Raw genomic sequence first — 23,809 nt, forward strand, 5'->3', positions numbered from 1 at the left:
TTCAACTTTAAAAAAGAAATGATGGTTTTTCTTCAAATGAAGATTACAGGGGTTTTTGAGATAAGATATATCTCTATGACTGGAAGAGAGACTCTTAACAAGCATAGGAAAATATTCTAATTGATTTATAAATACTGAGCTTCTGGAAATACAACAAACAAAAAGCCAGAGGTCACTGTTGGCTGCAGACTACTTCCATTGAGACATCTTCTTGACATGGCCAGAAGACTGCTCAACATGCTGGGTGCTCCCAGTTAGCTATTCGATGTAGTTTTTCATCTTGAAGTCTAGGAATTGGGGAGATTTAGTCATTTATTTTTGAGCTCATGGAAAGAAGGGGTTGATAGCAACAGCTTACCCAGTTAACAGGCAGGCTCCCCACACAGCTGTGCTGGCCTATTTCAATTAGATCCTTTCGAACTTACATCACCTCTGCTATGCCTAAGCATAGTCCTAAGCTGCTCATGAGCTTGTCCTGCCAATCAAGCCAAAATTCAACCACATGGTATGGCTTTTATGATGCTGACAGAAGATGAACTTGTCTCACTCTGTGAAAACACAAAGTTTGAAGCCAGCTCTCTAGATGAAGAAAATCAGTACAAACAGCAAGACTCTCAAACTGGAGTTAGACACATTTTCCTGTGATTATCTCAACATGCTTCACCAGTAGGTTATACTCAAAGAATGCTTTCACTCAAGAAAACGCTATGGTCCTCTAGCTACGAAGAGGTTACTTCTGAGTCACTCTACTCAGGAGATCGCAAGAAACAATAGAACGTGCACAATGAGAGAAGGGCAGAAAGAAACTTATTGCCAGTGAGACTTGGAACCTGAAATAGACAAAATAAAAGCAGAGCAGTCAGTTCACCAAAGAAACTGGACAACATATATGAAGTTAGGAAACCCTTGAATATATTGAGAATCAGGGAGAACTGTATGAGTCTCTCTGTATCCTTTGCTCTCTGAATTTAGTTCATAAACAGTTATGATGCCTGTACTATCCAAGATATTCTAGTAGGTACTGTAGGAGATGCAGAAATTCCCAGGACACTGCATTTTTTTCTCAAAGAGTTTAAAACTATATTTTGATTAAGCCATAATAAAGGGGAGAACCAAAATAGCAGACCATGTCTCATGCAAACATAAATCCTGTGCAAAATGTGCCAACAAAACGGGCTTAAAAATGAATAGCAAGAACAGGGGTTATCTACACTTTACTGATTAAAACTACATATACCCTGATTTTAATTTTGTTTTAAAGATATAAGAATGAACTCTGTACACTCCTAAGTTTGAGTAATTGCCTCTCCCATGGTCTGCTAGAGATTCACTTTCCATTTTACCCACACATATATGTAAAGAGGAATCAACATATAGGTAAGGAGTATTCAACACTCTGATGAATGCACAAATACATTTATTTATTCATTCTCTCTCTTTCAAAAGTCTTTAAAATATCTGCAGTCTTTCAAGGAAAACCTTGCCTGGAGTAAAATGATTCTTTTTTAGTTCACTAGTGACTACTATTGAACACACTTCCTTCCCTCAACTTATATGAAGCTCTAGAACTGGTTCACATGAAAATAATAATGGAGACTGGAAAGAGGCTCTGAAACAGATTGAAATGCTAAACAGGAGAAAACAAAAATGAAGCTGACTATGTCTAGATAAGAAACAGCTCAAAAACATGAAGTAAATAATGTCTAAAGAAACGCCTCGTTACATTCTCCAGGTTACTTGAAATATCCTTGAGTTTGATGTAAGGACAATGTAGGCATCAGAGTAAGAAATAGATGTAAATAGTTATAGAAAGGTGCTTGTGCATGCATGTGCACACACATACACACTATTGGAGCAGGCCACAGTCTGCTATAAATAAGGGACTTAACATTCATTCCACAAGCTAATGGTGCTATCACCATCCAAGATAGATCCACTTAGATAATAGTGGAGGAGAGTGCCAGACCGACCGAAGGGAATGGGCTATTGTGTTTGACTAGTTTCCATGTATAAATTAGCACAGAGAAAAAAAAGAAATTCAACAGAAAAACACATGTACTTTATTATAATTCTGAGTGTTACCCTTGCAACTCCCACAATAGCAGGCGAAACAGCTTAAAACCACTTAAAAGAAACAAAAAGCAAATGCAAATTTGATTAAATGCCTTTCTGACAAGAAGAGATTTGACTTCAAGTTTGGATGGACACATATGTCAATGGCCGGTCATGGTTTTCCCCCACATTCCTTTTGAACTAAACAATTGGGACAAAGGAGGGAGCAGGGAAAAGGGGAGCAGGGTGGGGAGATGGGGAACGTGGGGTTTTGTGGCTTAATTTGACCTGAATGTCAGAATAAAATGCCTTTCCCAGCACTACTGTCCTACTGTGTGCATAGTACAATAGCAGTCTATGATGTCTGAGCTTTGCATGCAAAGTGAGTGGTAACTAAAGATAGATATAAAAGACACAGGGACTTCATTGTGTTTTGAAGTAGAAACTGGGCTTTGCCACTAAACAGACTATTTTCCATTAAGTAAAAAGTGAGCTTTAAAAATTGCTTAAATTAATTCTAAGATTAGACAGACTCTTAAAACGTATCAAACAGTTATAAGAAAAATAAGCCACCCAGTTCCATTTCTAGATCTTGACTGAAGGTTGAGCTGAAAATGTCACACTTCCGGTTCAACTCCTGATCACATTTCAGGTCACTTTCTCTAGGGCCAATAACTTACTTTTGGCTCCAAAGCTACATGGGACAGTGAATGAGCAAGTGTGACAAGTGCTCATAATGTTGCACACATCTTTAGTGGCCAAGATGAAGCAAAAAGCCTATATACCTCCAATAAAGACTAGAGACCAACCTATGTCATTGCTTCCATCATTATTAAACATTTTGTGACCATAGTACAAACCAAACAAGTCATTTTCTCTCCATTATTTCCCCATTGAGTTCAAATATAAGCTTGCTTCCTTATCTGCAGAATGGGTTTAACAATGCCTTATTTGCAAGATTATTGTGAGAATTCACTGCAATGCTTTTCAAACAACTGACCTTGTGTTTGACACATTCAGACACACAATATATGGCAGGCACTACTAACATTGTTACTCTGTACAGGGATATATCTTGGCACTCACCAGACAGTTCTTTCTTTTCTGGCCTAACTTTCAGAATCCCAATTGATTTAAATATAGGCATAAAACAAGCCTGGGTTTTATTTCCTTTTATCCTCACAGTATAATTATTGTAATTTAACCAAAGATGTTGTATGCTGCAAATCTGAAATAAGCAAATGCTCCTTTTTTATCCACATAAGTGTCATTATACGCTCAAACACATATATGAATATTAAAAATATCAAAGAGAAATATACTGCACTTACCAAGTGGGCAGTGAAAACAATCTATTCCTGAATGGGCAAGTTTTTCCAAAGTATAATGAGATCATACCTCTATACAAAGATATCAAAAAAGTACTGTGTACTGGTAATTTTGCTTCATGATGTAATTAAATGCGAAAATAACCCATGCTTTCAAAAATTCACAAAGAAGGAAAGACGAGGCAAACTAATGGTGTGTATATAAGTAACACGTCCCATATGGAAAAAATGAGACACCTTTCATAAATTGCTTGCCCCACTAGTCATAAAGCACACCTAAACATTCTGCTTTTTATATTCCTCAGAACAGCCCAAAACTTACAGTCCATTCATGCTTAAAATTCAGTTTGCCTTTACATTTCTATGAGCACTTGAAAATATATTTCTGTATTTACAGCTTTTGCAACATAGGATTATGACTTCTTGGCTATAATGCTGCAAATAAGAAGTGGGAATGTTAACATATTTAATCACTGTCTGATGAGCTGATGAGCCTTCCTGGAGTTTTAAAATTTATGCTAAATAGCTTGCTTCCCTCCTTCAAAATTACAGTGCAGATCAAATTTTTCAGAGTCTAATCAGAACAAACATTCCTTCATCTTCGATGAATCAATGTGACCTATACGTGTGGTGTGTTACAATTTCCCCCTTTTCCCTTCTTGCCTGGTTACCTTCTGAGGAAGGGCTGGCTCTCCAGAAATGTGACAGGGAGAGCTACAATCACGTTTGTTTGGACTCGGTGTGTGCAAATTTTGGAATCAAACCTTCAGATGAGGTTTACAAAGCTGCCTGCCCAGAACACTCTGGTTTAAAAAAATGTGCATTGCTATTAATATTTTGAGTGTAGATTTTTTTTGGACAGTAAAGGTTCATTTTCTGCCCATAAAACCAAGTATGAGTCACAACGGAACATTTACTTCTAGTCAAAAATGCAGTGTGTGCTGACGTTCCAGAGCAGAGCATCTTATCACTGTGACTATGGAAAGCAGCCGAAACTAAAGTCAGCATTTTCTTCTTCAAAAGAAGATCTGAGATCAAAGACCATAATCCTCAATTCATAAATACTAGCATTAACTTGTATCCATAGATGACTTGCCATAATTATGAACTATAATCTGGGTTGGCCACAGAGAGGCTTTCCTTCCCTCTTTTACCTGGTTCCTTAGCACATGTGCATAGAGGAAGGAGAACTCATAACAGGCAGTGGAGGAAAGCCCCTCACAGCCCATCCTTCAGAAAAATTACAGGAACACCACAGTGAATGAGTTGGATTTCAGGACGTCTGTTACCTAAATTCCAAGCATGCACACCACCATTTATACAGCCCTCAGCACACAAACTCCATGCTGTAGATCCCAAAGTTTAAGTCTCAGTATCCTATATACCTCTAGCTATTCCCACACAGTCTTGAAGACTTCTGTTTGGGAAAGTTGGGGTTAGCTTTCTGCAAAAAGTTTTCATTTTTTTAAAGCCATGTAAATTACTTTACCTGGCATTTGAAGAGAAAGATACAGTCACACACACTCACACACGTCCACATCACCCCAACAGCACCCAGACTAAATGGCCACTAAGGATGTATTGAAATGAAAAGGCATTTACCAGGAGCAGGAAAGCCAGCAAGAGGAACGGTGTGCCAGGAGTTGCCCGACGGCAGCATTCCATGCTTGGATTCTTGCCGGAATCCGAATCGGACACTGAATAAGCTGCAAAGTGCTCCTCTGCTTGCTGTCACATCCAGGACTGGTGCTTACACTCCAGCCCTGCCTATCAGCTTCCATCAGACCCGCTCATATTTCCTGACCAAGGGGTGGGTGGGTGGGTGGATGGGTGGGGGGTAAGCTGAATGGAATCTCTCTCGGAGCAGGCAGCCAGCCAATCAGGCTCCTGCTAATCAGACATGCTGAATAACAAAGCCGAGGGGACAGAGAAAGTGTAACAGTGCGAGCGAGAAGGTGGGGGGGTGGGGGGGCCCGCCGGGGAAGGGGGAAAGGGCGAAAAAGAAAGGAGCTCGGAGGAGCCCGCGGCAGAGCCAGGAGAGAAATGCAAAAGATGCGGACTTGCGAAAGATGAAGCAGAGCCCGGTGCTCTTAACTAACTTGGTTAGTTTGTGAGATACTGTGAGATACGTTTGTTTCTATTTGCTATTTGCCTGTGAGGGTGCCTGTGCTTTGTAAAGTACAGTAGCTCCCTGTGACTCTGTATTGTTCCATTCAGGAGAGAAACTTAATCCCTGTCAATATATAACATATGCCATAAAGGGAAAGAACCACAGACAAAAACTGACTTAATGTGCCCCTTAAACGTGTTCTGTACAACTGCTTTATGCCTCTTCCATAAAGTTCCTCTTTATTTCCCTCCTTGACTTAGACTGTATAAAATTTGGAAAGGTCCTTACTAAGCCTAAACAGAGGCATGTTACTTTGTGTAGTCATGACTTGATGTGAAGAAGATGAAGAAGGAAAAAAAAAATCAGCAGGTTATTTCTTTGTAAAGTGACAATTTAAAGTAGCCCAGGTTTACTAAAGCTCAAGGCACAAGTGGAAATTTAGATTCCCTGTTTAAAAAGAAGCCCTTAACAAAGACTCTGACATGTGTGGAGCTGAAATTCGGGTTGAGAAACAGCCTGGTTTTGATACTGTGCCAACTCTCAACTATCTGCTTTAGCAGGGGAAGAGAAAGAAAGGGTGAATTAAATCCTCAATTAATCCCCAAACCTTTTAAGCAACAGTTTCAGCCTTTTCCTTATCCATGTCCTTTATCGGAGCCACTACAATTTAGCAGAGAGGGCTGAAGGGAGTTTCACCTCCTCTTCCTTCTACTGTTCTAAGAGTGTTGGGCGAGGAGGTGACCTTTCCTGTCCACTGAAGCCCTGGAGGAAGTACTGATGACTGCTGACACGATGACAGGGGCAGGCCAGCAATAGCAAAGAGACGGTCAGGAAGTTTCTGGTCTGGTGAAACCAACAAGAAGCAAGATTGATTTCTAATAGAGGGGGATTTTATTACAGTTTTAGAAAAGTGTCAGATGTCAAACAAGGACTCCTTTCACCTTATCTGTTAAGGAAATCATTGAATTTTTGAAAGAATGAAATAGCAAACTTGACCTTACATTTCCATAGGTGTGTCACCAGGAAGTTCTTCCAGTGTAGATTTCCTGATAGCCCTGATAGGAATATAGGTGCTGGAGGTAGAAGACTTTTATTTATTTTTTTTTTTGAACTGGATCTTTTTTTTTTTTTTTTTTTTTGGATTTATTTATTTTATTTTTTTTCACATATTTTATTTTATTTTATTTATTTATTTTTTAAATTTTATTTTTAAACTTAACATAACTGTATTAGATTTGCCAAATAGAAGACTTTTAGAATTGATGTTCTTTCCTTTCATTAGTAAAAAAAAATACTGACAAGAGGCATCAAACACACAAATATGGAAAATCTGATCAAGCTGTAATAGGCATGTGATTACAGGCGGGTCTTCTTCTATACATACCTGTAGTGTTGCTTTTCACAAAGGTGGAGAAAAGCAGGTTATTCCACTTCAGATTACTTATTTCATATGGAATATCAATGAAAGACAGAAGAGCTTTAAAAAATCCCATTGTCAACCTATTAGGAAAGTCAGGGCATACAAGGATCCATCACTTAGGAAAATGGATAGTATGAGTCCACAACAAAGAGGTCTATTCTTGAAGTATGCTTTTCCCATTCAGAAAGATTAGTTTTACAAATCTCTCAAAAACTAGCTAATGCTCAGAAGCTAAAGAGTATTCACAAAGAGATGTAAAAATGCTTGACTGGCATTATCTGAAATCCTCATCATATTAAAGATGGCTTGATTGAAATAAACATTCACTCATAGAGCTGTGTGATATCTCTCTCTAGCATTGGAGCTTTCTGCTATAGGTATTTTTTTCTGTCAGTGTCATGCCTAAAAGAAATTCAGCTCATTCTAAAAAATGGAATATTCTATCTAATACCACTTCCTCCCTTTCTACACATAAACATCACTCATCAGGAAGATTGAAAGGGAAGAACAGGTGGTGGGAAAAGGAAGAGTAGCAAGAATGATTATGATAAAATACCATTTGTAGAAGAACAGATTTAAAAAATTGCCATGGTCAATGGATAGTCAGTAGCCACTTGTATGCTAGTCTAGATTCCTTTGTGCTTTAGACATAAATGCTGGTTAGATATTTTGAGTCAGAGATTTCTGCCTCAGAGTTTTGATGAACATGTCTATGTCCAGCAAGATGGTCACAATGAAGTCACTGAATAGTATGATTATTTTTAATTTAAGCCCTCAGTCATGTGTTGAAATCCCTGAGGATGCCTGCCACAAAGTATCATGATTCTGGTCCCTTTGTGAGTACATTTCCTTTCCCACTGTGGCTGCTCAGAGAAAACAGGAAAAGCAAACATACAGTCAAGCATTATACCCTGCAGGACAAACAACCAGCTAACTATAATTTCAGAAAAAGAACAAAATCAAGTTGGGTTAGGATAATTAGGTTTGGGGGATGAGGTCATTCTGATAATTAATAAGGTTTATGTGCTATCTTCAAAGTTCAAAAAAATGATTTTATACTCAAAATCTCATTTGACTTTTTTTAAAATATAAATTTATTTATTTTAGTTGGAGGCTAATTACTTTACAATATTGTATTGGTTTTGCTATACATTGACATGAATCCACCACAGGTGTACATGTGCTCCCCATCCTGAACCCCCCTCCTACCTCCTCCTCATACCATCCCTCTGGGTCATCCCAGTGCACCAGCCCCGAGCATCCTGTATCATGCATTGAATCTGGACTGGTGATTTGTTTCACATGTGATAATATACAGGTTTCAATGCCATTCTCCCAAATCATCCCACCCTCACCCTCTCCCAGAGTCCAAAGGACTGTTCTATACATCTGTGTCTCTTTTGCTGTCTTGCATACAGGGTTATTGTTACCATCTTTCTTTTTTTTTTTTTTGTTACCATCTTTCTAAATTCCATATATATGTGTTATTATACTGTATTGGTGTTTTTCTTTCTGGCTTACTTCACTCTGTATAATAGGCTCCAGTTTCATCCACCTCCTTAGAACTGATTCAAACGTATTCTTTTTAATGGCTGAGTAATACTCCATTGTGTATATGTACCACAGCTTTCTTATCCATTCATCTGCTGATGGGCATCTAGGTTGCTTCCATGTCCTGGCTATTATAAACAGTGCTGCGATGAACATTGGGGTACATGTGTCTCTTTCAATTCTGGTTTCCTCAGTGTGTATGCCCAGCAGTGGGATTGCTGGGTCATAAGGCAGTTCTATTTCCAGTTTTTTAAGGAATCTCCACACTGTTCTCCATAGTGGCTGTACTAGTTTGCATTCCCACCAGCAGTGTAAGAGGGTTCCCTTTTCTCCACACCCTCTCCAGCATTTATTGCTTGTAGACTTTTGGATAGCAGCCATTCTGACTGGCGTGAAATGGTACCTCATTGTGGTTTTAATTTGCATTTCTCTGATAATGAGTGATGTTGCACATCTTTTCATGTGTTTTTTAGCCATCTGCATGTCTTCTTTGGAGAAATGTCTATTTAGTTCTTTGGCCCATTTTCTGATTGGAGCGTTTATTTTTCTGGAATTGAGCTGCAGGAGTTGCTTGTATATTTTTGAGATTAATTCTTTGTCCATTGCTTCATTTGTTATTATCTTCTCCCATTCTGAAGGCTGTCTTTTCACCTTGCTTATAGTTTCCTTTGTTGTGCAGAAGATTTTGATTTTAATTAGGTCCCATTTGTTTATATTTGCTTTTATTTCCAGTATTCTGGGAAGTGGATCATAGAGGATCCTGCTGTGATTTATGTTGGAGAGTGTTTTGCCTATGTTCTCCTCTAGGAATTTTATAGTTTCTGGTCTTACATTTAGATCTTTAATCCATTTTGAGTTTATTTTTGTGTATGGTGTTAGAAAGTGTTCTAGTTTCATTATTTTACAAGTGGTTGACCAGTTTTCCCAGCACCACTTGTTAAAAAGATTGTCTTTCCTCCCTTGTATATTCTTGCCTCCTTTGTCAAAGATAAGGTGTCCAGAGGTGCGTGGATTTATCTCTGGGCTTTCTATTTTGTTCCATTGATCAGTATTTCTGTCTTTGTGCCAGTACCATACTGTCTTGATGACTGTGGCTTTGTAGTAGAGCCTAGAGTCAGGGAGGTTGATTCCTCCAGTTCCATTCTTCTTTCTCAAGATTGCTTTGGCTATTCGAGGTTTCCATACAAATTGTGAAATTACTTGTTCTAGCTCTGTGGAACATACCGTTGGTAGCTTGATAGGGATTGCATTGAATCTATGGATTACTTTGGGTAGTATACTCATTTTCACTATATTGAATCTTCTGATCCACGAACACGGTATATTTCTCCATCTATTAGGGTCCGCTTTGATTTCTTTCACCAGTGTTTTATAGTTTTCTATATATATGTCTTTTGTTTCTTTAGGTAGATATATTCCTAAGTATTTTATTCTTTTCATTGCAATGGTGAATGGAATTGTTTCCTTAATTTCTCTTTCTGTTTTCTCATTATTAGTGTATAGGAATGCAAGGATTTCTGTGTGTTGATTTTATATCCTGCAACTTTACTATATTCATTGATTAGCTCTAGTAATTTTCTGTGGAGTCTTTAGGGTTTTCTATGTAGAGGATCATGTCATCTGCAAATTGTGAGAGTTTTACTTCTTCTTTTCCAATTTGGATTCCTTTTATTTCTTTTTCTGCTCTGATTGCTATGGCCAAAACTTCCAAAACTATGTTGAATAGTAGTGGTGAGAGTGGGCACCCTTGTCTTGTTCCTGACTTTACAGGAAATGCTTTCAATTTTTCACCATTGAGGATAATGTTTGCTGTGGGTTTGTCATATATAGCTTTTATTATGTTGAGGTATGTTCCTTCTATTCCTGCTTTCTGGAGAGTTTTTATCATAAATGATGTCAAAGGCTTTCTCTGCATCTATTGAGATAATCATATGGCTTTTATTTTTCAATTTGTTAGTGTGGTGTATTACATTGATTTATTTGCAGATATTGAATCCTTGCATTCCTGGGATAAAGCCCACTTGGTCATGGTGTATGATCTTTTTAATATGTTGTTGGATTCTGTTTGCTGGAATTTTGTTAAGGATTTTTGCATCTATGTTCATCAGTGATATTGGCCTGTAGCTTTCTTTTTGGGGGGCATCTTTGTCAGGTTTTGGTATTAGGGTAATGGTGGCCTCATAGAATGAGTTTGGAAGTTTACCTTCCTCTGCAATTTTCTGGAAGAGTTTAAGTAGGATAGGTGTTACCTCTTCTCTAAATTTCTGGTAGAATTCAGCTGTGAAGCTGTCTGGACATGGGCTTTTGTTTGCTAGAAGATTTCTGATTACAGTTTCAATTTCCATGCTTGTGATGGGTTTGTTAAGATTTTCTATTTCTTCCTGGTTCAGTTTTGGAAAGTTGTACTTTTCTAAGAATTTGTCCATTTCTTCCAAGTTGTCCATTTTATTGGCATATAATTGCTGATAGTAGTCTCTTATGATCCTTTGTATTTCTGTGTTGTCTGTTGTGATTTCTCCATTTTCATTTCTGATTTTATTGATTTGATTTTTCTCCCTTTGTTTCTTGATGAGTCTGGCTAATGGTTTGTCAATTTTATTTATCTTCTCAAAGAACCAGCTTTTGGCTTTGCTGATTTTTGATATGGTCTCTTTTGTTTCTTTTGCATTTATTTCTGTCCTAATTTTTAAGATTTCTTTCCTTCTACTAACCCTGGGGTTCTTCATTTCTTCCTTTTCTAGTTACTGTAGGTGTATAGTTAGGTTATTTATTTGACTTTTTTCTTGTTTCTTGAGGTGTGCCTGTACTGCTATGAACCTTCCCCTTAGCACTGCTTTTACAGTGTCCCACAGGTTTTGGGTTGTTGTGTTTTCGTTTTCATTCATTTCTATGCATATTTTAATTTCTTTTTTTGATTTCTTCTGTGATTTGTTGGTTATTCAGCAGCATGTTGTTCAGCCTCCATATGTTGGAATTTTTAATAGTTTTTCTCCTTGTGTGTTATTTGTTGTTTTTCCCTTGCTGCTTTTAATATTTGTTGTTTGTGTTTGATCTGTGTTAATTTGATTAATATGTGTCTTGGGGTGTTTCACCTTGGATTTATCCTGTTTGGGACTTTCTGGGTTTCTTGGACTTGGGTGATTATTTCCTTCCGCATTTTAGGGAAGTTTTCAACTATTAGCTCCTCAAGTATTTTCTCATGGTCTTTCTTTTTGTCTTCTTCTTCTGGGACTCCTATGATTCAAATGTTGGGGCGTTTAACATTGTCCCAGGGGTCTCTGAGATTGTCCTCATTTCTTTTAATTCGTTTTTCTTTTTCCCTCTCTGCTTCATTTATTTCTACAATTCTATCTTCTACCTCACTTATCCTATTTTCTGCCTCAGTTATTCTACTGTTGGTTCCCTGCAGAGTGTTTTTGATCTCATTTATTGCATTATCCATTATATATTGACTATTTTTAATTTCTTCTAGGTCCTTGTTAAACCTTTCTTGCATCTTCTCAATCCTTGTCTCCAGACTATTTATCTGTAACTCCATTTTGTTTTCAAGATTTTGGATCATTTTCACTATCATTATTAGGAATTCTTTATCAGGTAGATTCCCTATCTCTTCCTCTTTGGTTTGGTTTGGTGGGCATTTATCCTGTTCCTTTGCCTGCTGGGTATTTCTCTGCCTCTTCCTCTTGTTTATATTGCTGTGTTTGGGGTGGCCTTTCCGTATTCTGGCAGTTTGTGGAGTTCTCTTTACTGTGGAGTTTCCTCGCTGTGGGTGGGGTTGGATGGGTGGCTTGTCAAGGTTTCCTGGTTAGGGAAGCTTGTGTCGGTGTTCTGGTGGGTGGAGCTGGATTTCTTCTCTCTGAAGTGCAATGAAGTGTCCAGTAATGAATTATGAGATGTCAATGGGTTTGGAGTGGCTTTGGGCAGCCTGTATATTGAAGCTCAGGGCTATGTTCCTGTGTTGCTGGAGAATTTGCGTGGTATGTCTTGCTCTGGAACTTCTTGGCCCTTGGGTGGTGCTTGGTTTCAGTGTAGATATGGAGGTGTTTGATGAGCTCCTATGGATTAATGTTCCCTGGAGTCAGGAGTTCTCTGGTGTTCTCAGGATTTGGACTTAAGCCTCCTGCCTCTGGTTTTCAGTCTTATTCTTACAGTAGCCTCAATACTTCTCCATCTGTCACTTCGAAGGTGGTTCCCTCTGTTTTAGCTTTTTCTTCAGTGTCTAATTTCTGCCCTGACACAAGGGGGCGGTGGTGGACACATTTTTAGGCTCACTTGTTCAGTCATGCTGTGCAGAGGGAGGCATGCTGTAAATAAGTATCACTGGCGTCTGTGGGGAGTGCTCGCGGTGTTTCGGCAACGATGGGTTTGCCCCCGCTCATGGAGTGTGTGCTTTCCCTGTCTACACTGCACAGGCTCTAGGTTGCTCTGCCGGGAACTGTCTGAGGCCAGCCCTGGGTTGTATGCACTTCCCAGGTCTGAGCTGCTCAGGTTCAACTACTTGGGTAGTCCTCAGAGGTGCAGACTTGGTTGGGCCTGCATTTTGTGCCCTTCCCAGGTCTGAGCCACTCAGGTGACCAGGTGTTTGGCGAGCATGGTTGCTGCGACTTATTGCCTCCTCCATCTCTGCCACTCAGTTTTCTGTGTGTACAACCGGTGCACCTTCTCAGGTGGATGTTGACTGTCCAGAGTCCCAAGAAGTCTTGGTTAGCAACTAAGCCTGCTTGCAGTTTGGTAGATGATGCCGTCTCTGGGGCCACGATTGCCCACTTCCAGCTCTGGCTGCCCTCGCTTGCCTATCTCCAGTGGTGGATGGGCCAGTCGGCAGCCAGAAAGTTAGTTCCCTCAGATTGCCCTCGGGGCATTCAGGCCCGGTTCTTACTGTAAGCAATGCAGCCGGCGCCTCCCTGTCCAGCCCGTGCTTGCTAGTGGCGGATGCGGGCATCTGGGCTGCTTCTCCGCTGGGAGTTACCATTGGGCAGGTAATCTGTGGGTTTTAATTATTTATTTATTTTTCATCCCGGTTATGTTGCCCTCTGAAGTTCCAAGGCTTGCCACAGACTTGCCAGTGAGAGTGTTTCTTGGTGTTTGGAAACTTCTCTCTTTTTTAAGACTCCCTTCCTGAGACGGATCTCCATCCCTACCTCTTTTGTCTCACTTTTTATCATTTCTATTTTTTCCTACCTCCTTTTGAAGACAATGGGCTGCTTTTCTGGGTGCTTGATGTCCTCTGCCGGCATTCAGAAGTTGTTTTGTGGAATTTACTCAGCGTTCAAATGTTCTTTTGATGAATTTGTGGGGGAGAAAGTGGTCTCCCTGTCCTATTCCTCCGCCATCTTAGGACCACCCCCTCATTTGACTTTTTGACTCCTCACAAAATTGGTTAAGACACCCCATTTTGTATATTTGAAAATTGAGGCTCAGAAAACTTAAGTGACTTACCTTGGGCTCCACCCATTAGAACTAGCTTTTGAACAGGGTCTTCTGACTCTAAATCACTTCCATTTCGTATACATATATGTAAATATATAGGTGTGCATGCTTGCTAAGTTGCCTCAATTGTGTCCGACTCTTTGCGACCCTATGGACCGAGGAGCCCACCAGGCTCCTCGGTCCATAGGATTCTCCAGGCAAGACTACCAGAGTGGGTTGCCATGTCTTCCTTCAAGGGATCTTCCTGACCCAGGGATCAAACTCATGTCTCTTATGTCTCCTGCACTGTATGTAGGCATGTATGTATACGTGTGTGTGTGTGTGTACAGATGTCAGCAGTGGTATCCTACTGGTTAGAGATGGACATTTGCAGTGGAGGCAAAAGAACAGAAGGCAGGCTCCCCAGGTTTGATGGTGGGTATATATTACCTGACAGTGGAGAGGCCCTTATTTTAGTCTACAACTCCTCGGTCTCTCATCTTTGTCATTTCTAAAAATTTTCTCAGTGCTGAAGGAAAATAACATAAAACCCCAGGTAACTTAGATCCATACTAGCAGCAGCCTGGGAAAAGCCTCTCACGGCATCTGAGCAGGGCGTTGGCTGCATTCCTTTTTTCCTCTCCAGGTATCTAAATGAAAGCCATCTGCCAGCGTCTGAGCACCAGCAGCCGCCGCAGCAGCAGAGGCGGCAGCCCCAGCTGCTGTAATACTGGTTACGGGCCCCCTGCACAATATATTAGGTGAAATGAAAGCAGAAGCAAGAGAGAGAGAGTGTCAGAGCTGTCTGAAGCATCATTCCAAATGGTATGGATTTAACAATACTTAATTTAAAAAACACCAGCTTGGACAGGAGCAAGCTGTTAACATTCAATGTGCTTTATGGCAGGAAAGAGTGAGCTCAACTCTCGGAATTTCTCCCCCTGGGGAAACTGCCTTACAGTGCTCACTCCGAAGCCACCTGTCTCTCTCTGAGGCTGGGCCTCCTCCATTGGCCCTCTAGTTGCTGTGACTGTTGTCAAGACAGGGCAGGGGATCTTCTGGAAAGAACTCAGGGGTGGGAAGTGATGGTGGGCTCTGTAGAGCCTCATCTCTCCCCTTGAAGGAAGTGGTTATGGCAGTGCCCAAGTCTTACTGTCTTCATGGGCATGTGTCCAAGTGGTTTGATTCCCCTGGCTAGATCTGAAGATTAAAGGGAAGAAAAAAACATGGGGATGTGTTACAGAAATTAAAATGGAGGAAGTCTTGTTCAGGCTTCATAAGCAGGAGAGCCTCTGACCTGCTTCTAATTTGGTGGGCACTGCCTGGGTTCCACATCTGTCTGTAAGCACAGCGAGGCAAGTGGCACCTTAGATAAGAAAAAGAGTGGGTCTTGGGATTCTTGAACCCCTGGAGGTCTGACCAGTGCCCCACCCCCCTTCCCCAGAGGTCACAAAAACCTGTGGCTCACAGGTGAAACAAACAACACTGTAAAAGTTAAAAAACAAAACAAAACAAAAACCAGAGCTGCATTTTTGTGCACAAACTGATGATGTCAATTCATGGCCTGGGATTATAAGCGAGAGCCCCCAAAACTGCAGTTTGAAGTCTCACCTGTGGGGTGGACACACTACCCAGCATCTTTTCCCGAGTGGGATCCCAAATGCTGTTAACAAGGGACCATCCTAGTACTTTTTAAGTCTGGATGTTGGTCGGTCCAATTTGGTGATGTATGTATATGCTGTTCCTTTTCTCTATTGTTTCTATTTCTCTTGTTTTAAAGACTGTTTATTGAAATTAAGTCAAATAATCCTCTATTAAATATTGAAGTTGTTTATCGTGTGTGACAAGTAGTTGTTACACACAATTTGCTAATGAATTCTTTGAACCTAAAATCAAAGTAAATGAGATAAAGCTACCACAAGCCAACTGCTAGTCTCAGAGGGTAGAACTGGATTTGAGCAGAAATATGTATGATTCACTTAATATCCATTTAACATCCAAGCAACTGGAGCATTTGCTACGATTTTCAAATCACCTTTCATATGTGACTTAATGTGATATAAACAGAAATTTTATCAGGTAGAGAATGAATACTATCCTCAATTTATATATGGGGAAACCGGTACCCCTCATGATAAGTGGATTCATCGCAGTTACCTATTTGTAGGTGGAAAATTAGAGTTATAACTAAGGTGGTTTGACTTTTCCTTAGATAATTTTCTGAGAAGTTGATGATGAAAATAGTTACATTAGTAACATGAGGGCCCCCATGTGCCAGGCATGTGCCAAGTACTTTCTATTTATGATTTCAATATAATCATCACAACAACTCTATGAATAGGTACACATTACCCTAATATGGATGTTATTTCTGGCAGATTAGCCATCAAAATTCATCAACCAGTGCCTTCTTGAAATGCAGAGGCCTAAAACTTACAGACTATATTTCCCAGACTCAAGATCTGAACCCAGGTCATCTGTGTCTCTAGTCACTACACAGCACTGCCTTTTTGCAGGCAAAGGACCACAGGGGTTCAGAGAAGGGAGAGGTCATTACAGGTTTCAGGACTCAGTGAGGAGTAAGTATCCAAATGGAAAAAAATGGAAACTGAAAAAGACCTTGAGATATAAGGAGACTTTCAGGGATGCAAAGAAAAAAGGCTTTGCAAGTGATGAGAACCAATTACTTGGAGACAAAGCAGGAACACATGACACCCAGACTTGACTCACTCTGATCCACTATTTTAGGCTGCTTATAGGGGAAAGATATATTTTTAAAATTGTTTGTTCCATAGTCTCAGATCTCATACTCAGTGATCTCTCCCTACAAAATGTCAAGCACTGCACGTTACAAATGAAAGGAATGCAACAAAATTTAAAATTTGATTTGACTCATCTCTAGCTTCCTGAAGCACTAGAAGTCTCTGCTTCCATCTCTACAAGACTTAATTCAGGACTTCTCACACTGCAGGGACATGTGGAGTCTGTGATCCTGGCCAGTAGCAGAGAATTCAAGTGGCTACTTGGTGGAGGGGAAAGAACCCAGATTTTTGAACCAGACAGTCCCAGCTGTCCTAGTTCCTACAGAAGCACTCTAAGGAAATAAACTGCTAAAAGTTCCTGAGCTCACTTTTTTGTTGTTGTTGTTTGGTTTTTATTCTGAGCTGTTAGATGAGACTACAGCTCTAGACTGCAGGGCTCTTGTGGGCAGTGGAGAGAGGGGTTTGCAGAGTCTGGCTCAGAGCTTGGTACTAAACAGGAAATCAATACATTTTTACCATGTTCAGTGCTATGTATATAAGTGTCCATTGTACATATCTTTCAAATATTCTGTGTGCTTGAAAATTCTAATAAAATTCTGGGATAAAATCATTCTATTTGAGGACATTCTCCCCCCCTGAAAAAACAAATAAACATACAAGCAAGCATTGGGAGGATAAAATTGTTGATCACTTTCAAACTGGTGGTTCTTGATCCTCCTTTCTCTACATTGCTGGGGTTCATGTCATGGATCTCAGGGACTTGTTACTGAATTAGTTTCAACAAAACACATACTAAGGACCTACTGTGTGCAAGTCATGATAAATAGAGAATTCTAGCAACAAAATGTCTTTTGTAGCCTTTTTTAACAAAAGGAGATACCAGTTTAATCTTCAAGATTTGAATTATGGTTGTAATATTCACATATTAAACCCAAGTGTAATATATAAATCCAAGGTCCTTGATTCTTAGTTTAGTACTATTTCCATGACATCATCCTCTGCAGATAAAATAATTATCCCAGAGCCAGACAATAAGGTGAAGGGGTGTGAACAGATTTATAGTCAATATAGAGAAAGCAGGATTAAAATGCAAAAGCCAAATTCCTCAGCATGGCATTCAAGGACCTCCCTGATCTGCTTCCTGTCCCAGGATAATAGAAACTCATGTTCCAGCCCAATTGAAATACCTGCTTTACTCCAATTCTCCAAATCCTCCTGCTTCTGTATATTTGTTCATTCTGCCCCTTTTGCCTAGAAGTTCCTTCTTCCCACCTCTGCTTCCCTAAAAATCCTTTTTATTCCTAAAGGTGTAGACAATGTTAGCTCTTCCACAAAGCCTTGTACATAATAGGCATCAGATAAATATCTGTAAAATTAATACAGACACTAATTAACATTATGCTTTGTTTAAAGATAAAATAGCAGGAAAAAATAAAAACAAGAGGAAGAAAAACAAGCAGAGAAATTACAAAAGAAAAGAAAATATAGTCTCCAAACATTAAGAGAAAATGTAGATGACATGACATTTGAAATAAAATTTGAACTTCAGAACAGCAGTTAAACCATGGAAAATCATAGAACCCTTCCTCTAAAATAGATCATTGTGTAGCCTTCCATTTTATTTCTGTTACAGGCTGGTTATATTTGCTAACACTAGCTAGATGAACAGTTTCTCTGTTAAGTTACAAAGATTATCTCTTATCACAAATATGATAAATACTGTCAAAGACATAGTAAAATACTAAAACTCAGCTTCTCACTGAAAATAATAATTTATAATAGCTTATTTTCTAAGTTTTTGAAAAGGACATGAGGTTTGTAGTTAAAACTATTTGCTTTATCTTTCCTACTTGAAAATGTGGTGGGCCTTTCTTTGGAATATGGAACTTGGTGAGCATGGCCAAAGGAAAATAAAAAGGGATAACAATATATAGAATTGAAAATAAGCCAACAACAACAAAAATATGACTAAAATGCAGGTGTCCTGAGGGAAAAATAAGAGGTGTGATTGGAAGAAACAAGTAAAAAACTTCAGAGATTTATCTTTTTTCATGTGCATTTCCTAGAAGTTAAAATCCAATATTGGTTTCTCAGCACAGAAACTAGTAGTTATAGGGTTCCAAGGATAAAGCGGAAAACCCCTGCTCCTTAGATATGATTGTAGAGTGGGAGCCAATCACGGAAGCCTTTGGAAGCATCTGGAAGGGACACAAGTTCTAGCCTGAAGGTTTCTTGCATTTAATGCCAGCAAGAGAAGGGAAATTTGCTACATGTCACTTGAGAGCACTGTGAGGAGGAACAGCAAGGGGGCACATTTTGGGTGTGCAAAGAGGCCCCAAGGTCCAAGGCACATGACCATAAGGTTTGGTCATGGTCTACTCTAGAGTTGTTGCGTGCTCAGTCGTGTCTGACTCTGAGACCACATGGACTGTAGCCTACTAGGCTCCTCTGTCTATGGGATTTTCTAGGCAAGAGCACTGGCATGAGTTACCATTTCCTACTCCAGGGGATCTTCCCGACCCAGGAATGGAACCTGGGTCTCCTGCATCCGCAGGCACATTCTTGACCACTGTGCCACCTGGGAAGCCTGTATTCTAAACAGGTATATTCTAGTCAAAATGGCCACACAGTCTTAAGTTTCTTGTTTTGGTATTTTGTTATATGTCTTTCCTTTGTCCCCTCGCCCACTTCTTCTTTGCCCCGCCACTTTCTATCACTTGTACTAAGATAGAAAAGCTCTTGTCAGTAGCATCGTAAATAGAATGCCTTTGTAAGCAGAATAGTTAACGGTAATCCTACGCATTTACTTCCTGTTCGCATCAGCTTGGCTTTTAAACGACCCTGCATTTAAAGGGAAAGGATATTTTAAATAACCTATCTGTGGCAGAAATATCACCTGTCTCCTAATATCTGCCATTCTCTTTTCTGCTTTGATAATGAACATACATCATCGCCCAGAAAAGTGGCATTTCTGAGCCTCTCATGCAGCTCTCTGGGACCATGACAACATTCTCATTAAAGAGATGGAAGTGGAAGTCATGGGTACAATTCCAAGTAATGTCCTTAAAGAAAAGCACATTTCCTGCTTCCCTCTTTCCTCCTTTTTGTTGTTGGAATGATAATGTGAAGGCTGGAGCAGCCATCTTGGACTAAGACAACCTTGAAGTGGATACGATAGACACGAGAAAGGGCCCTGGCTGCCTGACACTCTGTAATATTACAATGCTCCTGGACTGCCTACTTCCAAACTCTATGAGAGAATGTGTTTAATACAACATGTATGTTCTTACATAATTTATGGGTTGCAGGACTATGCAAAACTATCAAATAAACATAGACCAAGCTATATAGTCCTCTGTCAGCTTAGACCATCAGAAATCTACAAGTCTGGTCCATTTCATACTGGCCTCTTGCAGAAGTGCCTTAAGATTTCTGAATAAGCATTATGCCCCTGGCTTTGAAAAATGGTCAACATAGAAATGTGTGTTTGCAAAATGCTCTTGAGATCTTGTAAAATTAACTAGGACAATTTTGCTTTGTAGCTCAATTATATAAGAGTTCCTATGGCAAATTCTCAGCACATAAGTCAAATACAAAAAGCATGTCTCTGACAGGCTGGTAGGTTTTATTTTTTAGATAACAAGAGTTATATAACTCCCTGAATTTCCATCTTTGCTTTAGCTACTAGGAAGCTGAAAATAAAAATTTGAGCTTAGGGGCTAAATCTTTACTCAGATTTTTTTTTTTAAACCCCCTCTTTTTCCCTTGATTTTCCTACTTTCTAATATTTTATGTAAGCAGTTTGGTGTTTTTCTCTTTGCACTGAAATTTTACTCTAAACAACTTTTCAATGTGTTTAGAAGAAGGTTGGGTGTAAACATACAAAATAAAGCTCATGCAGCACTCTGAAGGAGATGGTGGAATAAGAGTGATTTTGTGCAGATAAAAACACTGTTTTCCTTACCCTTAAGGTGAATAAACTCATTTTTGTTACTGACATGAGCTTTTAGGCTTTCAAGCCTCTCTTACCTTTGCTAAAGTCTAACTTTTGTTATCTTTGTTATTTGGAGCAACTTTAAAGTTGTATAAGAAAACTTATTCAAACTGGATTATTCTTTCTTATATGTTACTTCCATTAGTATAATGCCATTCAATGGAAAAAATAGTTGCCCCAAATCAAATTTAATACCTTAGTAGAATAAATGAAACAGTACTACAATTTCATTTGTGCAGGTTCTATTAATCAAATTTTGGATTTAGCTGAACTGATTTTCTCTTCAAGCTACTTATTACAGATAATGTATATAGGGGAATTGTTGGCTAGGTTCCAAATCACCTGATTTATTGGGTGATGTACTGTTTGCATCTGGCTCAGGTTGACTCAGTTGCTCAGAGCCTCAAGTTAGTGAAGCTTGGAGTCACGAGGGTAGTCTTGCTAAACATTGTACAAATATATTACCAGTTCAAGATGACCAGGAGAGATTCAATGAGTCAACTGAAAATCATCATCACCATCAAAAGAAAGGACAAAAAATTACTCAAACATTAGACTGTAAGCCTTGAAAGCAATGTCTGTGTCATCATAGTTCATTCCCAACTTCAGTATGGCTACTTGGCACACAGGAAGAGTCAAAAAAAAATTTGCTGAATGTATGAATTCAAAAGGCACAAGTTTGATTCCTCAAAAACGTAAACACAGATTTACTATAAGATTCAGCAATTCTATTTCCAGATATATATCCAAAAGAAGTGAACACAGAGACTCAAACACTTATACACACACCTATGTTTACAGCAGTCTTATTCACAATAGGTTAAGAAGTAGAAGCAACCCAGGATAAATGGATGAATGAAATGTTCTATTCACTGCATCTACATACATACAAGACTGAGCAACTAAACTGAACTGAACTGAACATACGTGCATACTATCTACATACAATGAAATATTATGCAGCTTTAAAAATGAAGAAAATTTGACACAAGCTACAAAAAGGACGACAGTTGAGAACATGTATGATTCCACTTGTATGAGGTACGTGGAGTAGTCAAATTCACAAAGCTGAATGGTGGTTGCTGGGAGGAGGGGAGGTGGTGGATGAAGTGGGGAAATTAATATTGTATGATGGTATAGAGTTTCCGTTGCAGAAAATTAAAAACTTTCTGGAGATGAATGGTGGTGACAGTTGTGTAATAATTTGAATGTACTTAATGCTACAGGAGGGCTTCCTTGGTGGTTCAATAGTAAAGAATTTGCCTATAATGCAGGACATGCAGGCTCAACCTCTGGGTCAGGAAGATCCGCTCTAGAAGGAAATGGCAATTACTCCAATATTCTTGCCTGGGAAATCCCATGGACAGAGGAGCCTGGTGGGCTATGGTCCATAGGGTTGCAGAAGAGTGGGACAATAACAAAAACAAATGCTACAGGACTGTGCTTTTAAAAATGTCTACAATGGTGAATTTTAGGCAATATATATTTACCACAATAAATATTTTTTAAGAAGAGAAAAAAGAATATAAAAAGTAATTTACCTGTGTGAAAGCAATCCCAATTAAAGCTCTGATGTAAATACCAAATCCTTGTGCCAAATGATGTTGTTATGTCATGTCTAATTCTTTGCAACCCCATGGGCTGTAGCCCACCAGGCTCCTCTGTCCATGGAATTCTCCAGGCAAGAATACTGGAGATCTTCCTGACCTCCAGGAGATCTTCCTGACCCAGGGATTGAATCCAGGTTTCCAGCATTGCTGGCAGATTCTTTACCACTGAGCCACCAGGGAAGCCTTGTGCCAAATAACTGGAGCTCAATGTGATAATGGTTATGGTAAAGCATGCCTGATGATTAAATTTCCTAGGAGTTCAAAAAACAAAGCAAGCACAAAGTTTACAAAGCTATTTCAAAATGTCACCCTCACTATAAAGGAAAGCAAATGTTAGGGAAGTAGTCTCTGGTCTAAGTGTTCACATTGCTTAGATTTGGTTCTGTTGGTTTAAATGTAAATGAGGCTGGGCTCCCAGGGCACTCTTCCTGCTGCTTCTTGAATGCCTCATTTTCATCTTAAAAGTTCCACAGAGAGGCCTTCCTATATCTATCCATCTAAATTGGCTCTTCTTGCTTCTTACACAGCATCTATCATAGTTCACAGTTATTTATTTATAGTTATATTTATTTGTGTGATTACAATTTGAATGTCTTTCTCTTCCTTATAAGATTGTAAGCCCCATAAGGGCAGGAACCTTGCTGGTTTTGTTAACACCATATCCTAGTATCTAGTACAGGGTCTAGCACATAATAAGAGTTCAATAAGTACTTGTTGAATAAATAAATGTATTCAGTTCAGTTCAGTCACTCAGTCGTGTCCCACTCTTTGCAACCCCATGAATCGCAGCACGCCAGGCCTCCCTGTCCATCACCAACTCCCGGAGTTTACCCAAACTCATGTCCATCGAATGGGTGATGCCATCCAGCCATCTCATCCTCTGTTGTCCCCTTCTCCTTCTGCCCCCAATCCCTCCCAGCATCAGAGTCTTTTCCAATGAGTCAACTCTTCGCATGAGGTGGCCAAAGTACTGGAGTTTCAGCTTTAGCATCATTCCTTCCAAAGAAATCCCAGGGCTGATCTCCTTCAGAATGGACTGGTTGGATCTCCTTGCAGTCCAAGGGACTCTCAAGAGTCTTCTCCAACACCACAGTTCAAAAGCATCAATTCTTCGGTGCTCAGCCTTCTTCACAGTCCGACTCTCACATCCATACATGAACACAGGAAAAACCATAGCCTTGACTAGACAGACCTTTGTTGGCAAAGTAATGTCTCTGCTTTTGAATATGCTATCTAGGTTGATCATAACTTTCCTTCCAAGGAGTAAGTGTCTTTTAATTTCATGGCTGCAATCACCATCTGCAGTGATTTTGGAGCCCCCCAAAATAAAATCTGACACTATTTCCACTGTTTCCCCATCTATTTCCCATTAAGTGATGGGACCGGATGCCATGATCTTCATTTTCTGAATGTTGAGCTTTAAGCCAACTTTTTCACTCTCCTTTTTCACTTTCATCAAGAGGCTTTTGAGTTCCTCTTCACTTTCTGCCATAAGGGTGGTGTCATCGGCATATCTGAGGTTATTGATATTTCTCCTGGCAATCGTGATTCCAGCTTGTGTTTCTTCCAGCCC

The 23,809-nt window shown here is 39.6% G+C and overlaps 1 protein-coding gene across 3 annotated transcripts in view; it reads right to left on the reverse strand.

Annotated features, from left to right (window-relative positions):
* ADAMTSL1 (ADAMTS like 1) overlaps positions 1–23,809 on the reverse strand; it is a 1,120,403-nt gene that overhangs the window by 498,281 nt on the left and 598,313 nt on the right. The window contains exon 1 of one of the 3 annotated variants that reach the window (XM_044939812.2): positions 4,983–5,181. The exons of the other annotated variants lie outside the window; for them this stretch is intronic. Within the exon in view, the coding sequence (XP_044795747.1) occupies positions 4,983–5,045 (63 nt within the window). The 5' untranslated portion in view covers positions 5,046–5,181. Of the gene's footprint in view, positions 1–4,982; positions 5,182–23,809 lie in introns of those variants that run through there. 3 annotated transcript variants of the gene reach the window in all.

This window comes from Bubalus bubalis, chromosome 3 (assembly GCF_019923935.1).
Source record: "Bubalus bubalis isolate 160015118507 breed Murrah chromosome 3, NDDB_SH_1, whole genome shotgun sequence".
Lineage (NCBI taxonomy): Eukaryota > Metazoa > Chordata > Mammalia > Artiodactyla > Bovidae > Bubalus > Bubalus bubalis.